The sequence below is a fragment of the Rhipicephalus microplus genome, chromosome 3 (genome assembly GCF_043290135.1).
Source record: "Rhipicephalus microplus isolate Deutch F79 chromosome 3, USDA_Rmic, whole genome shotgun sequence".
NCBI lineage: Eukaryota > Metazoa > Arthropoda > Arachnida > Ixodida > Ixodidae > Rhipicephalus > Rhipicephalus microplus.
This window is the reverse complement of record NC_134702.1, coordinates 68,949,807-68,974,916: the sequence shown is the minus strand read 5'-3', so window position 1 is coordinate 68,974,916 and position 25,110 is coordinate 68,949,807. Positions and strand designations below refer to the sequence as shown.

Here is a 25,110-nt window from a genome sequence, read left to right as displayed (position 1 = left end):
GAGTTACTGTGTATGCTACCTCTAGGTAGCAGAGTTGCGCCACTGTTTTCCCGGTGCCGCTCGCTCCGCCTGCAGGAGTTCAGTGCCCCTATTCGCCGAGCGCCATCACGTGGTCATTAGTGGTTCAAGTGCACTGGAGAGAAGCCAACGCTACGATGATTCGGGGCAGATCAAGCTTTGTTGACATCGGCTGTGGTTATTCTCACCGCACTTCTTAGGTACTGTAGTCATGTTGGTCGGGAGAAATGTGGTATCAAGTGCATTCTGTCGTAAATTGTACTACTTACAGACCATGTGATTAGGCGCGGGTGTTTCTAGAGAAAGATTAGTGTTCAGTGAGGAAGGAATAAATGTTTTATTTCTTTTTATCTATCCATGGTACTGCAAACTTGCTAAATTTTTATTGCCCTCAGATGCAGTGATTACGTTATACATGCAGAGTTGGTCAGCGTGTGTCGACTGCATATGTCCCAATTGGTCTGACTGCTATAACATTACAAATAAAGGAAGAATAAGTTAAACTATACTTATTCAAATTGGCGAGGTGTTGAAGCTAGCGCATGAATTACGTGAATTCAATGCCGCTTTTAAACCTTATGCGGAAGAAATGTTGGGAGCGACAAGGCTGTTGAACAACGATTCACATCAATTAACTGTCGTAAGCCGCGATTGTAATACGAGCGTAATGAAGAGCCGCATGGGCGTCGCACGGATACTCTCGATCTCTATCCAGCTCGATTCAGTTGAAGGCAGTAAAACTACACCTGGCTCCCTCACACAGTTAACGAATGAGTCCAACACGATGAAAAGATTTCATCCTTAACTGGTTCGGTCGCGATCAAAAGTGCGAAAATAATTTCGTATTTGTAATTGAAAAAAAAAAGAAACAGTGGAAAAGAAGACAAAGCTAGTGTAACCAGCCATAAATAAAAAGCTAGTATAAACCAACCATCTTAATGGTTCAACGAGTCGAAGCCGTTTGTTTTATTATTACATACCAAGAGCGTAAGCATCAAATCAAGGCTTCTAAGCGTGATGGGGCAACCGAGTTTTACTCATAACATTAAAAATAGAAAGTGAAAAAATAAATAATGCCACGGTAATACTATAGTCCCTCAATGTTGAGGGACAATGTAGCACTCTGAAGCACGAGCATTGCCCCTACATGGGTGCGAGTGGCTTTCCCGCAAGACTTTTGAACCCAAGATGGCGTACCTTGGCGCAACTCTGCTACCTAAAGGTAGCATATACAGTAATTCTATCACACGTGAGACATGAGCGCCATCTGGCAGTTTTCTCGGACAACGAAGCGCGTGGCTCTGAGGCGGGCGCAGTAATAAAGTGTAGAACGCATGGCAACGGGTAGGTGCCACCACCGTCTCGTCTTAGCAAAGCGTTGGAAACACTCGCCTTTTCGTGCAAGCGTTGCATGGTCAGCGCAGTGTGATAAGCGCTACGGTCCTTAAAATTACTTATGTATGCCTTTTCTAGTAAAAGATCCACACGCAGAATATATACGTGTTGTTATGGTGCCCCAGACATGTGCAATAATTGCTTATTAATTGACAATTGCACAAGTATGAACGCTAAATCTTGAGCGACATTTGTGGGTGGTGTGGTTAGGGTCGGCCGTTTAGGTAGCCGGTGCCGTTAAGAGTAGACAGACAGACAAATGTACAGACAGACCAAAATTTTTGCGTCGAAGATCCCCAAGAAAGACTATCGTCTTCAAAAAAAGCAAAGCTGAACATTGTCAGGGGGCACACCATGCGCGCGCAGTGAAACTATGCACGCGCGCACAGCGTCGAAAACGAAGAGCAAACGACACAGACAGGGTTACCGCAGAAACTATTCCGTAAAGCACCCTCCATATGCAGCGCGGCCCCACATATGCGACGCTAACTAAAAGCGTGGCACTGCCAACGTGCAAAAGTAGTTTCTTTTATTATTTTGGTTCGGGTGGGGAGGGAGCACACTCGCGCATGCGACCGCTGCGGCGAGAAAGGCGCGACGCCGGCTTGTAAGGTGCAGGCCCACCTCACGCGGACGTGGCCCGCGTGCCCGCCGCCCGGCGGGGCAGCGGCGGAAGATGCATGCTCGTACCAAAATGCCGAAATGCGGAGCGAAATTCCAAGATTGTCCGTGGGGAAAATTCGTTATATCAAGGTTGTCTCCCGCAGTTACTTTGTTACATAGAGGTTAGAAATGCATGTGCTCCTATGGAGCGATGGTGGGGATTAGAAAAACTTCGATTATGCAGGAGTTATATGGAGGCTCGTTATAAGCAGGTTTAACTGTATATATTTACACCATTTACAACAGGTTAACTGTCGATAGATTTCAGAGAAACATTCTAGAACAAAGCTCGTACGTCTCGCTTGTAGTTATGCACTTATGCATTAACTGCTGGTTTTATGCCCAAATACCCCGTGGTGGGTGGAAGGCATATATAAAGGAACAAGCAAGTAAACAAGCTTCTCCCACCATCCATCTCCTTCCGGCATCGACACCCACACTGCGATGTCTGGGACAATCAGAGGTGGAGGTTTAATGAAGTGCATTGGAACTGTACTTTTCGCTACCGTCACCGGCATTGTCAACGTTGACTAATGCCAAGGAAGGAAACGCCGGCAAAAACGCTGTATGTAGTTTGGCCTTTGTGATACCACCACATATTGAACAAACGCCTGTATAACAGCTCCAACAGAATGCTAGTACAGTAGAACACCGCCACAACGAAACTGACGGGGGGGTGGAAAAAATTTCGTTGTAGTGAAATAAAAAAAATAACTGATTTGAGCTAGCAAAACAAACAAACATTTATTCTCAGAATTAAAAAAAATGGCCACTGCTTCCTATTCTTTCCCAGTAACATTGTGACGTGATTGTCAGCCATGCATAGCGACGCCACGTTGAAAAAACACTCTGAAATAACGCCTAAAACCGCCTTCGTGAACGAACCAAACAGTTGCATTAACACGTTCACACCAGCAGCTGTCCGCCGTCAAAAGTACCCGACAACGCCGAGATGAAGGCAGGGTATCGTGGAGCGGCGACTTTTGCATTATTCTATGCCATTCTTGTCATCCATCACTCGCGGTTATGTAGCTGATTTTGTTGATAATGCGGACAAACAGCCGCTCTGATTAGTTACCAAACTGGCCAAGCGCGAACATAATAATAAGCATTGGAATCGGAAAGGGCTGCAGTTGCACCCAGCAGCTGCGTTACGGAAACCATGAACTGAGCGACTGAGCTTCAGCTTTGGGTTTTCTGTGGCTCAAACCAAGCCAGTGGCAAAAGCAGGGCAGTCTTATTGCCATCACTATTGAGCAATGGCGGCTCCTATGCTTGCTGAACAGCGGCGGTATATCGGCGGTTGCTGGTGGTGCCAACGCGTGTTTTATACTTCGTTGACGCATTTTCAGGCTCTGAAAATCCATTGAAATACTAAAGATTGGGTTTACTGCATAAAAATAAGTGTCTGAGCCCTGGACATCATAAAATTTAGTTGAAGCGGGACTATCAAAGAAAAAATGTTCATTGTGGTGACAATATTTATGCATTGACTCCTATGGACTGCTGGCGGGGAATCGTGAATTTTTCGTTGTAGCGAAAATTTCGTTGAAGCGCCGTTCGTTGTAGCGGAGTTTGACTGTAGTATTGAAAAAAGGCGGCTCGCATACTTGCCCGGACATAAGAAGAACGTGCTGCTGCACATGCTAGAAACGCTGCAGCTCAAGGCATATTCCACAGTGTTCACTAAATTTCCTAAATGGTTCTTAAATGGCCTAGCCTTACTTCGTATAACAGTGTGATGTGTTGCTATCACAATCATTGCTTCGGCCTTGTACCGAAACTGTGAGTTTTTTAAAATTCAGTTGTCATTTTTTCTTAGATTCGATGATGTGTTAAGGAATACAGATGACGCATTTGATAAATACTAGATTTTTGTGATTATTGGACTATGTAGGCATCTAAGATCTTGGCTGAGGCCAGGCTTTAGTGACTTTATTAAGTAGACTCGTTAAAGAAAACCTGCAGGGACCACCCATATGTGTTCTGTTTAAGAGGAGTTCCGTTTACTGAGAGAGGAGCAGGGGCGCAGACTTCTAGAATAAAAGCAATGATGTTGGGGACAGTTGATCTATTTCAGTAACAGTGTCATTTAATAGATTTATAGGAACAAGAAATGGGGTTCTATTATTTTGAGACTTTTCATTGTATATTTGTATCTCCAACTCTGCTGCTGCCCTGACAGAACGTGTGGCATCAGAAATTGTATGGCAAAAGCTTATCGGGTCCGGGGAGCCAGCAGCGGCAGTCGGGCACCACCCTGGTTGAAGACCCCGAGGTGTTGAAGGCCCAGGAGCAATACTCGAAAGCGCAGCAGCAGCAGAGGACGGTGGCTTCAACCCTAACCAAAGAAGTCAATGGTGTCACGCCTTCGGCGAGCCCAGCTACAGCTACGAGCAATGCGCCTACGAGTTCAGCAAACTCGGTGGTGCGTCCCATCAACACCAACAGCAACAGCAGCCGCCCGATGTCACACATCAAGGTGATGCAATGCAGAGGTGCCGTTTGAGGTAAAGTGTGGGATCGGGCTAGTTAGTAATCCATTGTTAAAGTTCTAAGTGCAAAAATTTTCACACAACAAGCGCAAGAGACATGGACGAGCGCAGACTTTCAACTGATTTATTATGGGGTTTCTCGAGGGGGGGGGGGGGGGGGGAGCAGTCTGTTTTAGCTTTTTGGTTTTGTGTGTGTTTTTTTGGTTTTATGCATAAGCATGTGATTCTATCTTCTTTTCTGTAACGTATACTTTTGCCTATATGGATGTGAATATGCTTGAGGCACGTGCACTTAGATTTAGGGGCTCATTTTTAGAACCTCGGGTGGTCAAAATTATCTGACCCCTTCTCTATAGTGCCTCTCATAATCATATCATGGTTTTGGGACATTTGAACAATTATCGTGAAATGTCCTGTTAACGACACCAAAATGCAGACGTGATGAAGCATACTTATTCTTGCGCAGCGTGCAACAAAAAAACACATGAGAGTGCTTGTCCAGTGTCCTCTTTCATGTTTTGTCTTGTTGTGCACTGCCCAAAAACATATATGTCCAGTTAGGTTTTGTATAACGCATGATGTAATATGTGCACGTTTTTAATGGTGACAGACCCTTCATGGTTTGCTTCCGAGGTGCAATTGCCCGTATGAGTTTCTAGGACCGACGCTCACTCGTACAATCGTTAACAATAGTGAAGGTCTGTTCGTGGAGCAAGAAAGCATCGATAAAAGAGGGTCTTACCTCTCATTGCTTTAGCAAATCATGTTTTTAGGCGAAAATGTTGTAGGCCCGTGTTCTCGGATTTGGGTGCACGTTAAAGGACCCCAGGTGGTCGAAATTTCCGGAGCCCTCCACTACGGCGTCTCTCATAATCATATGGTGGTTTTGGGACATTAAACCCCACAAATCAATCAGCAAATCATGTTTAAGCCAGAGATAAATATCCACACGGGGAAAGTCGGGTGCTGGTGTAGAAGGTAAGGAGCGTGTGATTTATAGGTGTTCGACAAGTGTCCAACTGTTAATCGGACACGCGTCTTTCTGTCATTGCATTCGTATTTCCTGCAAAGCTCCACTTGCAAAAGCAGCAGGAAATACAGCCTTTTCTTTCTTAATTAATGCTGTGTGTTGTCCTACTGATAGTTGACCGCTGCAATCAGTGAACTGACGGGAACGGGTAGTGTCTGAAAGCCACTCTCGTCTGTGAAGGCGTACAGTTCAACTCGGCGCCACCTTTCACCTTTTGTTGTCTGTTAACTACGGATTCTGTGTCTTTAGTGACTGTATTCGATGTTAAACTGCGCTTCACACCTCGGCGTTCATATGTTGCAGGTAGTAACATTTATCACCTTGTGGATGAGCAAGGAATGTTTAACCAATAATTCTTTCCCGCCACCTTGCTCTTCATACAGGGCCCCACTGATAAGCAAATAGAAACGAGAATGCCCGACGGGCGTCGCCGGATTACACCGCTCTTCATTCCTCCTGATCCTGAAGTCGGGTGAGTACTGATCTGTGCCTTTGAGGCATGAAGAAGCAACTGAGACCGGCAAGGCCTCTGTGCTTGCTTGCAGTTTCTCGTAGATAGTATTTGTTGTGTGACGTTTACAATGCAGAGCCTTGCTGCAATGAAGTTGGCAGAATGTAAGAACAAGCAAGAATCAAAGAACAAAAAATAAAGATGAGACCCATTAGCGAATCAAAATGCTTCAACTGTAATTGCTCACATATAGACATCAAAAAAAGGTCTTCTTCACTTCAGTGCTCATTAACTGGCATTTCTCCATTCTAAGCAGCCTTGTAACCATAAAAATGGTACGAGTCAGCACTGAAAAAAAAAACAAACAAACACCCATCAACTATGTAAAAAGCAGCAGTCTTGAAAATGAATTTTTTATTGGACTTCTGTCAATCAAAACCTGAAAGCACAAGGAAAATGTGTTTTGTTTAACAGGATTTTTATTTACTGCGAGATAGACTGCGGTGAAGAATTGAAGTGTAAAACCAATGATATTAGAGGCAGTCGTTTCAATTATGCAGCGACTTCGTGTAAGAAAGTTTCATTTATTCACAGTGTGCTTCATACTAAGGAAGTCTGCTCATTGGCTTATTCTTCAGTTTATCCTAGATATATGAAACTTACCCGTATCTTTATACAGTTTATACGTTTGTATAGCACTTAACTTGCCTTCTTGGAAATCCTGTTAAAAAGTATAGAGCCGTATAAAACGAATATCAGACTCCTATGCACAGCAGCATTCGATGTATAGATTACCGTGCTACACCTCTGTGCGCATGCTTTTCCCTAGCAAGCATGCTACCACATCTTACTTATGAATATTTAATGCTGACAATTTCAGAGTGTTACAGTTTTGCCAATTGTTGTCAGATGAAGTTATGGCGTCTGAAGGGCAGTCCATTCGGTAGGAGAAAAATTATGGATGTGTGCATCTAAAAGTATTCACTACTTTGTCAAAAAGATTGGTATGGTATTGTCGGATCATTCTAGAGTAAAACCTTAATATGTATCTGCTTCAAGCATACTAACGGTTAAAGCGTAGTTGTAGTGAATTGACACCGCTAGTGGCCTGAAAGTGGCAGTGTGAGCCAAGAAGTGATAGTTTGCACGAAACTAAACAGGTACGATAGGCTCCACACAGCAATTTGGTGCATTGCAGTGGTATGTCGGCTATCGTGCAATAGCAGATTATGGTACTGACGTGCATCCGTGTATTGCAGAAAGCCAATAGGTGTGTTTGCTCCGGTGCAATGCATGTCGCTGTGTGTTCCTGTACCACCTGATACTCGTTTCGAATCGCTCCTTTGCATTGCCACCGTGTGCAGTTGGAGAGTGGTCTTGCGAGAGAGCTGGAATGGGCACTTTAACAAAAAGGAAATGAAAGCTCTGTAATGGTGATTTTAGGAAACATTTGATCTGGCATTGCAGTTCTTTCTTGGCAGCATCAGCGCATGCAAGGAGATGCAAAGTTGTGCTCGGTATACTCTGGTACAGTTGATACCCGCAATAACGAAATGGGCGGAGAAAGCACAAAATTTCGGTCTTACAAGAATTTCGTTGGCGCGAGAATGGGGCAGAAAAGGCATAGAATTTAAAAAAAAAAAAGCATTTTATTTCTAAAAGTCAGCTAGTTTACTTTGGTGGGCCTTACCATGCAGCAATTTCATGCCTCTCGACTCACACTGTAAGAAATAGTCCATCGTCACGTCGTCGTCGTGCTTGCCGAAAAACGTGGGAATTGTGTCGAAGGCATTCAGCACTTCCTCGAACTTGTTGTTTTCTCTGGCTGCTCTGGTCGTTGCACATTGGGATTGGCCACCTCGCACACCCTACTGACTATGGCTTCACCAGTCATTTCTTTGTGCACGCTGCCGCCTTCGTATGCGCAAACAAACTCATGGACGCTGAGGCCATCGGGAATCTCGTTTGCCACGGCACAAAGTTCGCCCCATGCACTGGTCAGTGACGGCGGCACTGCGCTGTTACCAGTACAGTCATCAAGTGCACCTACAGGCGAACCTTCTTCCGGTTCTGCTGGATCAGTGCATGATGCCTGCAGAGTGACAAGGCCGGCGTGTGTGAAGCAATTCGTTATTATGGCTGGACTCGTCGCAATCCATGCGGCGGCGATCATCTCTAGCGCCACGAACAAGTCCACGTCAGTGGGGCGCTTCACCTGTTTATTGGGCAGCAAACGCTGAATCAGCCTCTCTCTGTAAGTGCACGTCATGCTGCGAATAATTCCCTGATCGAAAGGCTGCAGCAACGAAGTGCAGTTTGGTGGAAAAAACACCAGGAGCACATTTCTGAGCTGCACGTCGACGTGATGGGCGCTACAGTTGTCGAGAAAAAGGCAGACCGACCTGTTTGCCTTCCGCATGTCGGCATCGAAGGACTGGAGCCAGCTGCTAAAAATATCCCGCGTCATCCATGACTTCAAGTTCACGGTGTAGCTTACTGGCAGCCTGCGATTCCCCTTGAAACAGCCGGGCTTCTTGCTCCTGCCAATAACGAACTGGGGCTGTTCATCTGTGCCATTCATGTTGGGGCACAATAAAATTGTCACGCCCCGTTTGCTGTGCTTGCCACCGTGGCACTTCTGGCCTTTATTTAAAGTCCAAGGTCTTGGATGGCAGCATTTCATAAAACAATGCCGTTTCATCCGCATTATACATGTCCAAGGGCTTGTACTGGCCGAGCAGTTCTTTGTTGCTCAGCAGCCACAACAACGTCACCGAGTCGACGGCTGCTGCCTCCCCGGAGATGACTTTGGCCACATGTCGTGGCAAGCTTTGGGACTTGCCTTAAAGTTGTCGTAGCTGAGCATACAAGTGAAATCCAGCGCCTTCTGTTGCAGGATCCTGCCAGATAAAGGCACCTTGTTGGCACGCTGTTCACAAAACCACGCAAACACCACCTTGACCACGTCCGGGAACGCTGCAGCCGTCACGGTTTTGTTTCTTGCACTCGTGTTGTTTTCAAGTGCACCAAGAATGGAGGCCTTGTTCTTGAAAATCGTGGACAATGAGCTGCAAGCAACGCCGAATTCTTCGGGGATGTCCTTTTTTTTTCTGCCCTTTTCCACCTCGCTTATGATCGCAGCCTTATATTGCAGCATGATGAACTTCTGCTTTTTCATTGGGGGCTTCATCTTCGCAGGCAGCAAAATCGGATGAAGCAATCGCAACACACGGTTTATGTTGCACCAAGCGACCAAGCAAACTCTCCACAAATGGCTCCACACACGCGACCATGTGTGCGCAAAGCCGACGAAGCCAAGCACAGAGCCAAGTCAGCGAACGACACTCCATGAGGATTGTGGTTTTGGCTATGTACGTAGTCCGTGATAACGAGCAGTTGTTTCAGCAAGCCATCATCATCATCATTTTCGCGAGCTTTACATTTTTTTTTTCTTGTAAACAATGATGGCGACTGCTTCTCAAGTGCGCTTAGCGATAGTTTTGCAAAATTTAAGTGTAGCATGAATGCATTTCAGCAGTTTTCGAAAGTAAATGTTACGAGAGTGGATTATTTGTGCACTCATGTTTCAAAAATTTCATTAATGCGGGACTGCGGTATGAATATTTTCCGTAGTTGCGAGTTACGAAATGCGTTGACTCTTATGGGCGTTTGCCGGTGCTCCAAAAATATTTCGTTGCGGTGAGAATTTCATTTCGTTGGGATTTCATTATCACGGGTTTCGACTGTACTACCGTTTAGTGCATAGCTAGGCTTTGTTCCTGTATCTGTTAATGGGATTTCACTGGCACTGTGAAGTAACCAGCAAGTTGATTTCTGTACTGTAGTACTGCACCAAACTAGCCATTATTGATGGCTAGCGTGATGTGACTATAGAATGGCACACCAGAACTGCCGTATCTTCGCGTTGCAACTACAGTGACAAGCCTGGTACTGTAGTGGACACTACATGCAGTGTTTTGTTGTCTCGTCTGATTGTCAGCAGGAGGAAAAGCAATGTGTTTAGAATTGAAATCACATTGAGCTGGATTCGTCACCAAGTGTGACCAGTAAGTTGCCCAGCATGGGATGGGCCCAGATTGCGCAACTCAGAGTGACTCAGCATAGTAACGCCCCCTTTGAGAAGTTTTCGTTTAAATAACGAGGGCCAGAGCTTTGGCTGAGTTGGTGATTCGTGGCAAAGCAAGCACAGCACAGAAGATGGGGAGCGGTTTTCTGTTCTGTGCTCGTTCTGTCATGCGTTAGCCATTGGGAATGAAGCGCATGGGCGTTTCCGTTGCAGAGATGTTCCCGTGCCGTTCAACAGTCAAGCATTGCCCAACTTCAGCTCGTCCACTGAGAGCAAAAGCAGGATCGTCATAGAGAAGCGAGACGAGTCCTCCAGCGTTCCTGCAACCGATCTCTGCGACAAGTCTTCGGACAAGGCTCCGGCTGCCAAGGTTTGTACAGGTGGCAGCACTTGTGCTTCGCTATGTTTCATGTCTTCGAGAGAGTGGCTCTTGCGTCAATGCATGTGGAGGTTTTCGCATGACAAAAGTGATTCTCTGGCAGGCAAGGAGGCATGCAGTGTTTCCCCGTGGTATAAGACAAACTTCTTTTCTAATATTTTCGCTGCGAGATCAATATACCGATATTTCGTTTGCAAGTGCGATAAATTAGCACAATGGTATTTGTGAAAAGATATTTAATCATGTTATAAGAATAAATCGGATGTGGTCATAGGTGTCGGCTATTTGCCGTTCAGACCATGCAGTGACTACAAAAACTACACCCACAATAAAAGCTACCATCATCACATGCATTATCCATGCATTGACTACAAAGACTATACCCACAATAAAAGCTACCGTCATCACATGCATTATTGTACCATTCAAATTGTTCTTAAAGAGGCGCTGCAACACTTTTTGAGCGTGGTGAGAAAATGCTGCTGAGCAGTGGTTGAGGCTTCTGAGAACACAACACACGAGCCAAATATTATAGCGCAGCACGTGGCTTGGAATTTTCAATAAATTCTCCCAAGTCAGCTAACAATGCCTTTCTCTTCTCTCTACAAACGAGGCAACAGACTTAACAGACTGCAACTGCGCTGTAACTTGACGGATTCTAAAAAAAATTTTGTGGCGTTAAATTCGTGAGACATTTAAGTTTCTTCAGTGAATCGGTGCTATGGCTACTTGAAAAAGTGTTGCACAACCCCTCAAACAAATGATTAAACCAACGAAACTGAGGCAGTAAATAAAAAAGGGGCACCAAAATATTTATTTTTAACATTGCAGTGCCTGCAAAACTGTCAAAACGATACAAATATAAGCTGTCTGGTGAATTGTTTGCTATTGCTACAGATAATGTTGTTTTTGTCAGTGCCAAAATTACTAGCAGTTTAGGCACCATTTCTTTCTCTTCAGTTTTGCATTGGTAAGTAGGTGCACATCAGGTTAGCCCCTTTATGCTTGTAAAGGAGTTTGAATGTCTACTATCGCACAAGGAACTAAATGCCTTTCTAATAGACGTTTCTGAGTCTAAAAGCCTTTGGTGTGCCTATGTTTCGTGGTTTTAAGTACCAACATTGAAGCTGTATCTCAGCTTCACTGAGTGAAGGCTTACATAATCCTCGTTCTAAAGTGACTGTTGCAATCAACCTACACTCCACAACAACTCTTATTTTAAGTGTTTGTAAAGTAGTGCATTAAAGGTGAAAGATGAGTGAGTGTCAGAGTTGTTAAGTGAAATGTTTTCAAGAAACTTATAACTGATGACAGTTGCTTTGAGTGAGAAGCATTAAAGGTGAAAGTTTTGAGTGAGTGTCAGAGTTGTAAAGTGAAATGTTTTCAAGAAATTTGTAACCGATGACAGTTGCTTTGAGTGAGAAAGGTTACTGGTTTGTTACACTCGGCGTAGATGGCAAAAAGCGCCAAGCTGTCGCATGCTTGCGAGGCAAGACAGCCTGGTACTAGAGTAGACATCATGCCTTACAATGTTCAAGAGGATTTGGCTCTTAGAAGTGCAATACAAGTTCTTTATCACTCTGCCAACTGCATGCTCCTGGATATTTCTGTCCTTCTAGGAAGACCAGGCAGCAACACCTGCAACACAAGGTCAAGTTGCAGAGAAAGACACACCTGCCACCACAGCGGTGAATGCTCTGCCAAACTCCGCTCCCCCGGCTGTGTCAGCGGCACCTTCTGACCAGTGAGTGGGATTCAGGATATGCCATACTTTGCTAGTTTGTACGAAGGCCAGTCATATTGCCTCAACTCAAACTTGTAGCTTTGCTAGGACATACTTATGAGGTCAGTAGAAACAATTCTGGGTGTTATAAGTTCTTTAGCCTTTCTATGACTGAGTCTGTGCCTCTGACTGCTTGATTCAGAGCATGCCGGAAGCACTGCATATTTTTGTAACGGCTAGTCTTTAATGCTACTTCTGAAATGCTAAAGCCTGTAAGGGCTCTATTGTTGCTCGCTAAGTGGTAGTTTTCTTCTAAGGTCTGAGAAGCCAGCAGCCAAGCCAGCTAGTGAATCGCTGATGCCGACGGGAAAGCGGAAAGCCACAGAGACGACCCCAGTCGTGGCAAGGCCACCCGAGAAAAAGCGCGGTCGACCTCCGTTAGACCGGACACTACAGTTTCAGCAGCAACAGCAGCAGCAGCAGCAACAACAGCAGCAGGTAAATGCTGGTTTTGAACAATGCAATAATTTTAAATTGCCAACAACCCTGTAATCCAAAATTGGTGGTAGAATAACAACTGTGCGCTTCTATGATGTGAACACACTGCGTAAAAATTTTGTACATTAGGACTGTAATAGGGAAGTCAGAGCGTATAGAACAGGCCGTTTCAACTGATTTCAGTTTTCTTCTTGGCCTTCCTGCCATCCTTGGCAGTGAAGAGAAGGTATAGCCCCTTGTCGGGACTACGCGCTCGTCAGCAACGTGACACATTATCGGCGATTGCGCCATTGGCATGCATAAAATGATGGAGTAAGGCTTACTCCACTCGTCGCTCTTGTCAGAGTGGTGCTAGGGTCACATCAGCGGTGCGGTGAAGAAGCATGGTGAATACACGGCCAAAATCGAATCGCCAAAAAATGAAGTCATCATTATGAACTGCAGAGGAGCAACCAATGAAGTAGAGTTGCCCAAGGGCAACTTTATATTACTTTGTCAAGCAGAAGGACTAGACAAGCGCTGGAAAGGTGCATGTGATTAACTTTCGAAAAGGAGTGCTGTCATATTCGTAAGAAGTGGCTGCCTCGACTTTCTGCAGAAATCGGTGAGCTTGTTTGGAAGTTTTAAAAAGAAAGTCTGAGCCTGTTTACGGGCCCTTTAAAAAGCCACCAGAGGATTTCTGAGCTTGCTGAGTATTACAACTAGCACTGCGTACATGCTTGTTAATGCTGTGCTTGTTTAGATAGGAAATACTTGTACAACTTGAAGCTCTAAAAACCATATAGTAGTGGTCTTTAACCAGACTAATTGGTGCTTCAGACCGCATTGGGGAAAATATCTCATGGCATTGCTTCTTGCTTCAAGTTGTGAGGGTCAAAAACTTTGCAATGGCCCAACAGTAGGCGCATGAGAAGACAGTACACACGAAGCATTTTGCTCCCATAGAAGATTACCTACAAAATAGCAAGTTACAGCTGCATATGTGCTTAGTTGCTATGATCGTCACTCATCCTGAGCAGCCCCTGCCTTTGTTCAATTATGTACATGCAATCTACCTTCCCCTGCACTCTGTGCTACAGTGCACTTACTGAGTGATCACAGGAGGTAGACGCACTGGCCTGTACCATCAACCCACCCTGCTATCTCTCTTTGTATTCATTGTTAAAACTGACACCATTTCTTTGTTAATCGATTTAGCTACGGACTCGCACAATTTTGGTAGAGTTCCTTTCTGTGATCTTTTAGTCTTTTTTTTTCTTACCGTGGAACTCCGTCATGTTTTATGCAGGCACAGAAAGAAACCTCTGGCCACACGGCTACCAATGCCCACCAGTCTGCACCAGTTCCCCACCGGCAACAAGCCATGTTTCCAGCGCTAAAGCAAAGCATGCCAGCCACGGTGAAGGTGGGTGATATGGTGAACACTTGATTGGGTGCTCCAACCGGCGCTTTGTGCACTGATGCTTCCATGCAAAATAAAAAAACGGTGGTGAAAAGAACGTCAACTTTGGTCTACTAAGAGCTGGGTATTGTCAAAGCGGCCCTTAAACACTATTTCAAATATAGCCATAGTATAGATTCACTACAGGAGCTGATTGCCACAAATTGTCGGAATTTGTCCAGTACGAGTGAAGTTACAGAGATTTGTTGCATCCGGCAATTGCTTTCTCTCTTCTCTTGTCCCAATGAAAGTGCTGGAAGCTAAGCGTGGAGGGATGGCACATTGAAAGAAAATACATCGCGCGCCTCATGACCTTGAGCGCTTTCTCTCTTTTTGTCTTGAAATGCGCTGCTTTTCAGTGTGATTGTACTCGCACGCACGCATGGGGACAAGTCACTGTCTCTCTCGGCAGCGTTGGTAGCAACAGAGTGCGCCATGCTGAAATCAGCCAATGGCTGATAGAGCCAAACCCCGTTAATATGTACCTGCCGGGGACGGTGGCATAACTACGCACTAAATGTACTACGTATTAACCACCAGCTACAAATTTGCATCTCCTGGCATGCACTATTGCCACCAACAAAGGAATGAATTTAGGGCCACAGGAAATATTGCCTAAAGTGCCCACCGCAAAGTCATTTCTTTTTGCCAAAGTGCAGAAAAAGTTCTGACTCTCGGACAACCGCCCGATAGCACGGGGTAGCGACACCAAGGAGCATTTTGAAATTGCAATGGGGTCCGGGATAAGCAGCTTGATACAGCGAAAAAACTGACACAATCAGCTGTCCATGATAGTTTTTCTGCCTCTGTTTCTAAGAGACAGCTGACGCTGTGATTTTTTTTTTTAAGGAATGCGGTATGGTTACAAAGATCCAAATCAATTATTGCAAGGTTTGTTGCGTGCAGCACTTCGTTTATTCAGCACATGCCGTGACTGCCGATCGGCTTGCTATAGAGCAGTGGTTCTCAACTGGGGGTCCGCGAAGCCATTTCCATGATTCACGAAACCCTCATTTGCATTTTTCTTTTAAGTGTGACTGCACCATGTATGGATGAACTGTCCAAAATGAAGTGATGTGGCACGTTTGTTTGTTTTGGGTGGCAATAAAAGGCACCTGTTCCACACTCCAGTTGTGTTTTAACTTACCTGCATGCCCCCCTCCCCCTCCCCTCTGCTGCAAGGGTTTGCCCATCACTTCCACCAGTCCACAAGGGGTCCCCGACACATCCATGCTGAGAACCACTGCTGTAGAGTACGCCCAGTGCACTTCGGATCATGCACAAATGCTTCGAGCAGCCTGCTGGGTTAACACGGGGACGATGAACTTTCCACAAGCAATGCGCTCTCCACGGTGTTCTAGCAGTCCTGGCAGCAGACGGAGGCGTGTTTGGGTTGGTGGTAAATAAAAGCGTGCTGCAAAGTTACAACAGCGCTACGCTTGCTGTAAGGTGCGTGTATTGGCATAATACGTACAGCAAGGCTTCTCGGTCCCTGCGACCCGCAATGCTAAACTTTGCAATAGTGAGCTGCTTGTGTTTCTGTAAAGTGGTGCGGGCCTGAACACGGTCATGCACAATGAAGCGGCAGCGATCGGCGGCCGAACGCGTTCAGGTAGTTGCCTACTAAAAGCATGCAGTAGGCTTAAAGCGACCCTACGCCACACGCATGCTCGAGCAGATAGCTGCGGATGCTTACTGTGATAAGGCTTTTCACGACGATAAGTCATTGGGCGCATTTGTCAATGGTCGCCACCTCGCCTTCGTTTTTTTTTTTTTTCCGCAATGATTACTCATAAAGTCATAGCTGCAATCATGCGGAAGTCGAAACTGATCGGCTGATCTCCGCACTTGTCAACATGACGGAAAACAGTTCACAGCACATTGTGGCGCCTGCAAGTTCAGCGGCATTGTAAACTTTTGTGGCTTGAAATTCTGTCGTCGTACGCAGTTGGTACGTATTAACCGGTAGGCATAGGGCGAATCACTACAGCCTAATTAAATTAAGCGCTCCACGAATGCATTTGTCTTTTTGAGAATCAGTCACGGATTGGTTGCAACTACGTTTTAACCATTAGTATGCTTAAAGTGGGTACATACTAACGGGGTTTCACTGTACTTGACCTTTGACACACTAAATTTTCAGTCGGTGGCGTCATTTGTTGAGAGAAGAGAGCAATTTTTTGCTGGCTTTGAGAACTCACTGTAAATTCTATTCCACATTTTGCGCTACAATATTTGGCTCACATGTTTTTGGGAGCCTTGGCTACCAATCGGCGGCATTTTCTTACCATGCTTAAAAAGATTTACGGGGCCTCTTTAAAGTTACTAGTATATTTGCCGGCCATTACGTTTTCTTGGATCATGCATTCTTCTGTCATTGTTCCCTGTTCTGTGGCGCAATTTATCGAACAGTGCAAATTTTTGTCAGTGCTACTTAGTTCATAAGCCTCTTTTCTGTGATGCCTGTTGCCCATGGAGAGCTCTGCAGTATGGCGAGACTTATCAACCACCAGCTTGAATGATTAAATGTTGGGTTGTTTGATGTCTGATTGGGATACCATTTGGCACATAAAACTTGATAACTAAATTTCATCTTTTAGGTGGCATACCTCGAAGACACTAAGGTACTGAGGAGCATTCAGCTGCAGACAGACATTCCAGTACCAGGATCACGGACAGTCAGCAAGGTGCGATGCAGTGAGGAGGAGACTGTCTTCTGGGAACACCTGGTTTCAGGTCGAGGAGTGGCCCTCGCCGCTAGCAGGTGAGTGGGCACGCTTTCGGAAAAAAGATAGCAAAGTTGTACTGAAAGCACACCGTGCCTCTCATCAGTGCTCATTCGCAGCACCTGGTATAGTAGACTTACTGAGATTATACAATTGAAACTCCCGGTAACCAAGAGTTCATTAAGGTTTGTTGATGCGCTAGTTTTAGCTCTAGAGTCATTATAGGGGATGGCCTGGTGGCAGATAAGTGTTGACTGTTCTCATGCTCTGGATCCCAGATACACCCACAGTGTCTTAGCTGCCTCGGTTGTAAACGAAGCGATGTTTCTAGGTGGCATTTGGTCAGCAGGCAGCAACCGATGTGAGGCCATGTTGTGCTCAATAAGAAGGGGCACGTTGGAGATGAGGTTTCGTATGAGAGCTTTGGCTTACTTGCGCTACTCTTTCTTTTTTAAGAGAAACGAGACTTGTCGTATGCCTCTTATCTCAAGCGGCAGCTAGAGTTGGCTTGTGAATGCGTTGCTGTTTCAACAGCTTTGAAAGCATGGAAGTGGCTTTAAGTTTTTTGTGATTCATGATGTTCATAGTTCCGATCCGTTCACTTACGGTTGCTGCCTCTAGGAGAGATATTGTGGTGCTTGCACAGTTTTTCTTAATTTTTCGACTCCATTGTTGACGCATGTCTTTCTGCTTCACCGGTACAGTCACGTGGTGTGTGTGGTGTGTGAAGACCGGACTTTGACGGCCCTGTCATGCGTGACGGGTGCCAAGCTCATGCCGCCACTGCTGCTGTCGTGGCCTGTCGCCCACATGCTGTGCAAGGGCAGCTGCCTGCTTGTCCTTACAACGCATGGCTCGGTGCACGTTTGGGACCTGAGCAAGCGCGTCTGCACAGTGCGCGATGAATCAGTGGCCCTCTTGTTCCGTGACACGTCGGGAGCCACGCTCCGCGCTTCCAGCATCACGGATGAGGGCCTGCCGCTGCTCACGCTCACGACGGGCAAATCGTACCTCTTTAGCAAGGAGCTTGGCTCGTGGCTCCTGCTTGCGGGAAGCGAGGACGCTGTTGCGCAGTGTTCAGACCACCACACGTCTATGCCTGCAGCACCAGATGGCGTGAAGAGCTCGACGCTGCCCTTGGGATCGCTCCAGCACAACATGTTCAGGTATGCAGCGCATGAGGTTCATCAGTCAACAGTGATAACTTGAAGCTGTAGTGGACAAAAGAAAAGGCAAGAGTGAAGTAGCACTTGACCTCAAGCTGCGGCTTGCAGCCAATTAGAGTCAGTGCTAGTCTGCTCTTGTCTGTATAATTAATTTAGAGTTCAATGCTAGTTTTGTCTGTACAAATAAAGTCCGTTTGGATTCAGTGCTAGTACGCTCTTGTCTGTACCAGTGATCCTGCGTGACCACACCCCCTTTGCTTTTCACTGACCCTGTCGTTGCCGTCTGTTCATGTCGAGCATTCTGAGAGCAGGCAAATTGTTTTATTTTTTCTCATTGTGTGTCCATGTCTTCTGTCGCAGCGTCGGCACCTTGTAAGAGTCTGAAGCTGGCTGCTCGAAATGTGCTTGCGGAGTAGTGTACGGCTCGTGTTCCACTCATTATACAACACTAAACTGGAGTTATGAACTGCCTGAATTGTAATGATAGTCTAGTTTGGTGATTTGCAGTTGTCTCTTGTGCATTCTATTGCCTGCAGAGTTCCCCAGCGAGCCAAGTCGGTGTTTCACACTGGCCCCTCACTACAACAGGCTGGCACGCTCAGCTTCCTAGATGGTCAGATTGCGGCGTCCTTAGCTCTGCGATCATCCAGCGAGTACAAATTCTGGACGCTCACATTGGCACGGTACCTCGCCACAGAAGGTGAGTGCTGCTATGACCTGATAATTCTTTAAAAAAAGAAAAGAAAGAGGGGAGAGAGAGATAAAGTTTAGAAAAGCGTCCTGTAGTTAACCCCTGCAGCATAACTACCCAATATGAGTTCTGATATGGAATGAGCAGCAGTTTCAAAATGGCGTCTAAAATATTTTTGAGTGATCTTTTCTCTAATCAGTTATACGTTTTACCTGGTTACAGTGCTTGCTCGATTGCAGTCAATATCTTTTTAAGAATTTTTGTTACAATGGACCCTCATGTTACATTTTAGAACAGTGAAATTGACCCTTGATAACGTGCACTACTTAAATTGTGCAGTCTCCGAGGGCTCGGTGCCAACCCTTGGCCACTGAACTAACATGCGCTGGGTCACATTGGTAACGCAGATGATACTCCACTGTAACTCGACATGCAACTGTTGGCAGTGTTTGTATGTCGGAGGTCTGAATCAAAGTTACTACTACGTCGAACGGAAACACACATACCTGATCTTGATGCTTTGTGCTTGGCGGATGGTTGGGAGTTCCTGCCATGCTACATTATTTTCTGGTGGAAAACATGTGGGAACTTTTTGACGACCTCAAATGCTTGGAAGATGATTTACATATTTACTACTCTCGTAATGAACCCACCCTCAACACTGATTCTTGAAAAAAAAAAAAAAAATTTTAATGTATTTGTTCATTTTATTTCGGCGAGATAGCCAGTGCTGCTGACTTTCGGAACAATGTTAAATCACGCCATTATAGTACAACAAAATAATGATGCAATAAAGTCATAACATAGTTTAACAACCGTGCAACACAGTTTCGAGCAGCGTGAGCGCAGAGGACATCGGTGAAAATTGGACATCGCAGAGGACATGTTTTTTGTGACAGAGTGCCATCTGTTGAACGCAGAAGAAACCTTTGCTTATAACGCCACGCAGGCACAGCGGCGTAAAGACAAAGGGCAATAGGTATTCTCTGGTACAGCGCGGCGGCGCCTGCTGTGCAGATGGCAGGACGTGCACCCCCAACGGGCATTCTTGTTGTTGGGTTTGTCATAGTGAACTTTGTCAGACTCCTGCTGTGGAAGGCACGATTGGTCGGTAGATTATGTATACGGCCGGTTTTCAACTTACAGTAGGTAGAGCATGCACTAGAGCATGAGAACCGAGCGGCTGGCCAACACTTCAGCGTCGATCTGGGCACATTTGTTACGGGAGAAAACAAAAAGAGCTTCGGGCTACGAAAAAAATTCGTCGAGTATTACGTGGCCCAGATCAAGGACAGTTTCCCCGTGTACAGAGTGAAGATTTTTAACAGAGGCTTCGAAGTCCTGCCACTGAATGGAAGGCCAGCAGTGGTTGGACAGCGAGTTCCTTAATACCGTCATGCAAAATTTTTGCCGTTATAACTGCTGCGACTTTTTTCTCCTACTTTACGAGCCCTCCTTTCAAATTGGCATCAACTTTCTTGGTAAAAAAAAAAAGGTGGGTTCATTATGCGAGTAACTACAGTAATCCGAGAAGTTCAGAGTGACTGGGGAAGCTTGGTTTCCTCACGCTCCTTTGGCGACGACAAAGACTAAAGAGAGTTTTCCGAAGTTTTTTTTCTTGAATAAGAGTACTATTTCTTTGCCACTTCATTTCACGTTACATTCAAGGTTTTTATTTTAATTTTCGCATGGCAGGAGATCAGCCGCTGCGTTACAATTATGGTTGCATTGCATTAGAATAATTACAGTGGACTCCCATTAAACGAGACTTGGTTAAACGGAAAAGCTGCATAAATAGAACTATCCAGGCACATTTGGTTGGTCTGTTATATATTTAATCATAAAAAGCTTCAAGTATTCGCAACATTTTCTTTAGCTTACATCGGTTGAATGAAACTAAAGCGGGCAAAATCCATGAACGGCAGTAGTGGCCACGGCAGTCTAGCAACCATGAAACAGATGCGAATCCAGCGATTGCATATGTCCACACACGCCGAACTGCAATCGACGTCTCGTCGTCAACTTGAAGACAGCCTTGAGGAACCTATAGCAGAAGTTCAAGATGAGGACCCATGCTCAAGTGGTAATGAGATGGTGTGTGATCCCCAGCCCATTTCAGTGGCTGACAGTGCAGCAAGAGATGCTGTCATCCTGTTGCAGCGCTACGTTGAACATGATGGTGGCACAAATTTCCTGCGCAGCCTTTCAGCAATGCACTCCTACTATGTGAGAAAGTGCTTGGACGAGGCCAAGCAATCTTTATAACCTACATTTTTCCGAGTCATATAACCTACATTTTTCCGAGTCAGCAATATTAGAAACATTTTTCTTTTTGATACACTATAGTAGTATTGTATACTTCAAAATGTTTTTGTTCAGCCAGCCACATGCAGTTGGTGCTTTTGAAATAAAGTCATATTTTATTCATTTTGTGGGCTGTGCTTAAATGAAACTTCTCATAAATGAAACAAATTTTCTTGCCCCTTCGAGCTCCGTTTAAAAGGAGTCCACTGTATGGTGTTTTTCTTAGCTTTAAAGTGACGCTGCAATACAGTTGCCATCCGATATTCCGGACATGCCCGATTTCCCGGACTCATCCGTGGCACCGTCACGTTCCCCATAGGGTCAATGTATTAAAAAGTCTGAAATTCTGGACGCTTATAGCCTTCAGCATTCAATTTCCCAGACTTTTCACTGTTAACTGCGGACCCAAGGTCACCAACGTCGCCGCAATTTTTGTCATTTTCATATCCTCGCGCCGCCAATCGCCGCACCACGCCGCGGCGGCCGAAACCTCGAAACCGCACGTGTAAATTCGTTGCCAGCCGTAGCTTACCGGCTTAGCCAAGGCTAATCTCACTGTGTTCGTTCATGTGTTGTTTTGTCAGCTCTGCTGTCATGTCTGCGGTTGATCGTTTGCTGCTGCGCGCTATCTTCAGTGATCATGTTTCTGTCGACCTTCAGCATCCACCGAGTTCTTAGCTGTTTTGTGCTGCGCTTTTCGTCGAGCGGATTCGCCAATTACAGCGATGGCACCGACTGCTCCTTTGTCTTCGTCCGCACCTTAGAAGCGCACAAAGCCCCCTCGTAGGCTCACGATGGGAAAAGCTATGCTATGACGTCAGGTCTGCCATAGGTATGCTGGCAGAATTGTGGAAGGCAATTATGCAAGAGTCTCTGCGGAACTGTTTTCGCCACACGGGCTTCACACTTGACGCCGAGACGGCCATCTCGCCCCAAGTGGACAGTGTGACAAACTGCCATCCGCGCATGTTGCCTTCGACGATCTGCGCGCTGCTGTCGTGTTGATTCCAGCCTGAATAACTTTTGAGGGCTTCGCCGATGCTGACAAAGACCTTGAGCTATGGGCGGACTTGACCGATGACGAAATCATTCGTCAAGTTACGGTGGATTCCGGTGACTCCGACACCGAGAACTAAGAGCCATCTCATACACAGCCAATGAGCTCGGAGTTGACGCGAGCACTGATGACACTGTCATCGGTGTACAGCAGCAACATGACGTTGACTGAAATTGAGGCAGACATGATCGCGAGCAAGGGGAACGCCTTGCAAAAGAAAATAGGTGACTTCTTTGCGCCCAAGTGCTGACCTATGAGGTTGCGCTGACCATGTCGTTATTTTTTTTAACGGCTCTTGTCAGAGCCACTTAAACGATGCATTGGCTGAATCGCTATGGGAATCTTGTACTCCGGCCGTTACCCTCTCTGTCAGTGAAAAGTACCTACAAAAAAGATGCGTTTTTATGTGCATTCGTTTTTTCGGACTGCCCGATTTTCAGGACGTTTTCACGGTCCCTTGAGGGTCCAGGAAATTGAACGTCGACTGTATTGATAGCAAGTGGCATCGCTGCACACTTTGGGAATCGCATTTCAGTGCTCCCAGAATGGTAACATTGGAAAATAACAAAAGGTGGATTGACCATTTGCGGGAAAACCACTGCGCATGAGCAGTAACCGCACAGGTAGCGTTCCTGTACAGGCGTTTTGGTTTTGGTTGGAAAACATCAGCCTGGCGTTCCATCAATATGACCCGTAGTAACGGCGAACACTGCCGTTTTCACGCAAACACCGTACCTCACAGACGGTGCACAAGCCGTCCTCACTGAACCTATAGTTAATCGACAGACATTTCAAGGTTCAACTTCAAGTGTATAACATAATGTTCTTCTTAAAAGAGCAGGCGTAATGAGCCTGGCGAACCGTTGAGGTAGCGGAGTGCAGGTATCACCTCACTTGGTTATTTCTCAGGCTGAAACGCGAAAAATTCTTGTTTTACACCGTGTATACAAACGTCAACAGAATGTTTTTGTCCTTTACCTTCTTGTTTCAGTAACGGGCATGCGTTTTTGGTCCTAAAGCAACAAAACAAGCGTTTTGTTTTCCAACCAAAAGCGAAGCTTTCCTGTTTACACGACAGGGGGCGCTCACTTTTCCGCAAATGGTCAATTCTGGTGGCGTCATTTGCTTTAGATACTGGCTTCTTCATTCATGTAATTTGCTTATACAGTTGCTATTTTATGATGGTTTTTCATTTGCAGTTTGGGAGCTGTGGCGTGTTTTTTCTGATGTAACTCTCTTCCTTGTTCCAGGTTTGGAAACCCGACTAAAAGATCTCTGCACGCAATTTCTTGGTCCTGTGGGTGGCAACTCGCAGTCATGGGAACCAACTATACTGGTATGCAAACAGTGTGCTATGTCTTGTCACAGACAGTCAAGCCTTGCCAGGTCTTATCTGGACACTTTCCTCATAGCCAAGCCTCTAGTAAGGCCACAAGCAATATTAATCAAACGAAATGGTAGAAGTGTTTATTGTTTAGTGTTGTTTTATTATTATGTAGCTGATCATACATTGCCACCCTGTAGTAACTGATCAGCGTGGAGAATAAAAATTTCATTATGCACTAGTAGAACATGGGAAAACGTTCAGAACAATATTTGAATGCCAAAAGTCATTTATCTTGCCTTGTCAACCCTTGCCATGTTAGCAGACACAAATGTCTTCTTTTGCAATGCAGCAAGTTGTCTTCTATTGTGAAGTCACATGGTGTATTCCTTACGTTCGGAGGTGTGCGATTACTTTTGGAGCTGGACCTGTCATTTAAACTAAGAGGTTGTACGATATAAACCGGACTATAGGTCGAGTGGCAATATAGGTCGACCCCCCAAGTTCAGGTTACGAAAAAAAAAAGTAAAACAACCCAAAACTGCCCAACCACAGTTATTTGCGAATTGTGCGCACCGGACCGTCAGAGCTCCGCTCAACCACTATCGCAACTGCTCCTATTCGTCCGACGAAGCACCACTGTCTCCTGAAGACGAGAGTTTGTCACTGGCCACCTCCCACAGTGAGTCGTCTTCCGTGCCATCCAGCGAGTTGCTCATGCAACGTTTCTTGAAAGCCTTTTCCACCATGGAATTTGGCAAAGAACGCCAGGCGGAAAGCACCCAGCCACGAACAGTTGCAAGCGGAGGCCTCTGTAGGCGGCCCATCGGTGTTTTGGGGTTGTCACCGGACATCCACTCTCGGTACTCCAGCCGCACTCGGTCCTTGAACGGCTTGTTTAGCACAACATCGAGCGGCTGGAGGGTGGACGTCATGCCACCTGTATCATGGTGAGGTCCGTTTTCCCGTCGCCGAGTGTGCGTTTCACAGCCTCGGATAAGTGACCACGAAATGCATCCAACACCAGCATGCTGCGAAGACGCAGCAGTGCACCTGGTCGACGGTTCCACACTACTCTTATCCATTCGAGCATCATGACCTTGTCTATGTATCCCTTTTTGTTGACGTGAACGACAGCATCGGGCGGAAAACTTCCTTCGGCATTGTCTTGCGTTTGAAAATGATGAAGGGCGGAAGCTTTCTACCATCTGCCGTGCATGCCAGCATGACGGTGAAGCGCGAGTGCTAGTTGCCAGTGGACAACAGCTTCACATCCTTGGCGCCGCGCTGCGTGATCGACGAAGGCATGTCAAACCACACGGGGGTCTCATCGGCGTTGCCAAGCTGTCCCATCATGTAGTCGTTTTGCTCTCAAAGCTGGTTCACGAAGCGCTGAAAGTTTATAAGCTTGTCCTCGAACTTCTCCGAGAACTTTTGACAGATGGATGTGCGCCGCCTGAGAGAATATTCTTTGCATCGCATGAATCGACGCACCCAAAAGTTTGGTGCACGAAACTCTTTTCTCATGAGCCCAGCTTCTCGAGCGAGTTCCACGGCTTTCTTGCGAATGGTATCCACGGTCACTGGCAGCGAGCGCGCACGAACTTCCCGCACAAAGTCCACTAGTTTATCCTTCAGCTGCGGATAAACGGCCTTTCATCC

General features: G+C 45.9%; 1 protein-coding gene across 1 annotated transcript in view; it reads left to right on the top strand.

Moving 5' to 3' along the window:
* Positions 1-25,110, top strand: part of LOC119185181 (protein HIRA) — a 53,916-nt gene that overhangs the window by 23,686 nt on the left and 5,120 nt on the right. The window contains exons 13-22 of the mRNA XM_075889736.1: positions 4,262-4,558; positions 5,985-6,073; positions 10,353-10,509; positions 12,138-12,262; positions 12,559-12,739; positions 14,028-14,144; positions 16,781-16,944; positions 17,611-18,072; positions 18,609-18,772; positions 23,375-23,460. Of these exons, the coding sequence (XP_075745851.1) occupies positions 4,262-4,558; positions 5,985-6,073; positions 10,353-10,509; positions 12,138-12,262; positions 12,559-12,739; positions 14,028-14,144; positions 16,781-16,944; positions 17,611-18,072; positions 18,609-18,772; positions 23,375-23,460 (1,842 nt within the window). The remainder of the gene's footprint in view (positions 1-4,261; positions 4,559-5,984; positions 6,074-10,352; positions 10,510-12,137; positions 12,263-12,558; positions 12,740-14,027; positions 14,145-16,780; positions 16,945-17,610; positions 18,073-18,608; positions 18,773-23,374; positions 23,461-25,110) is intronic.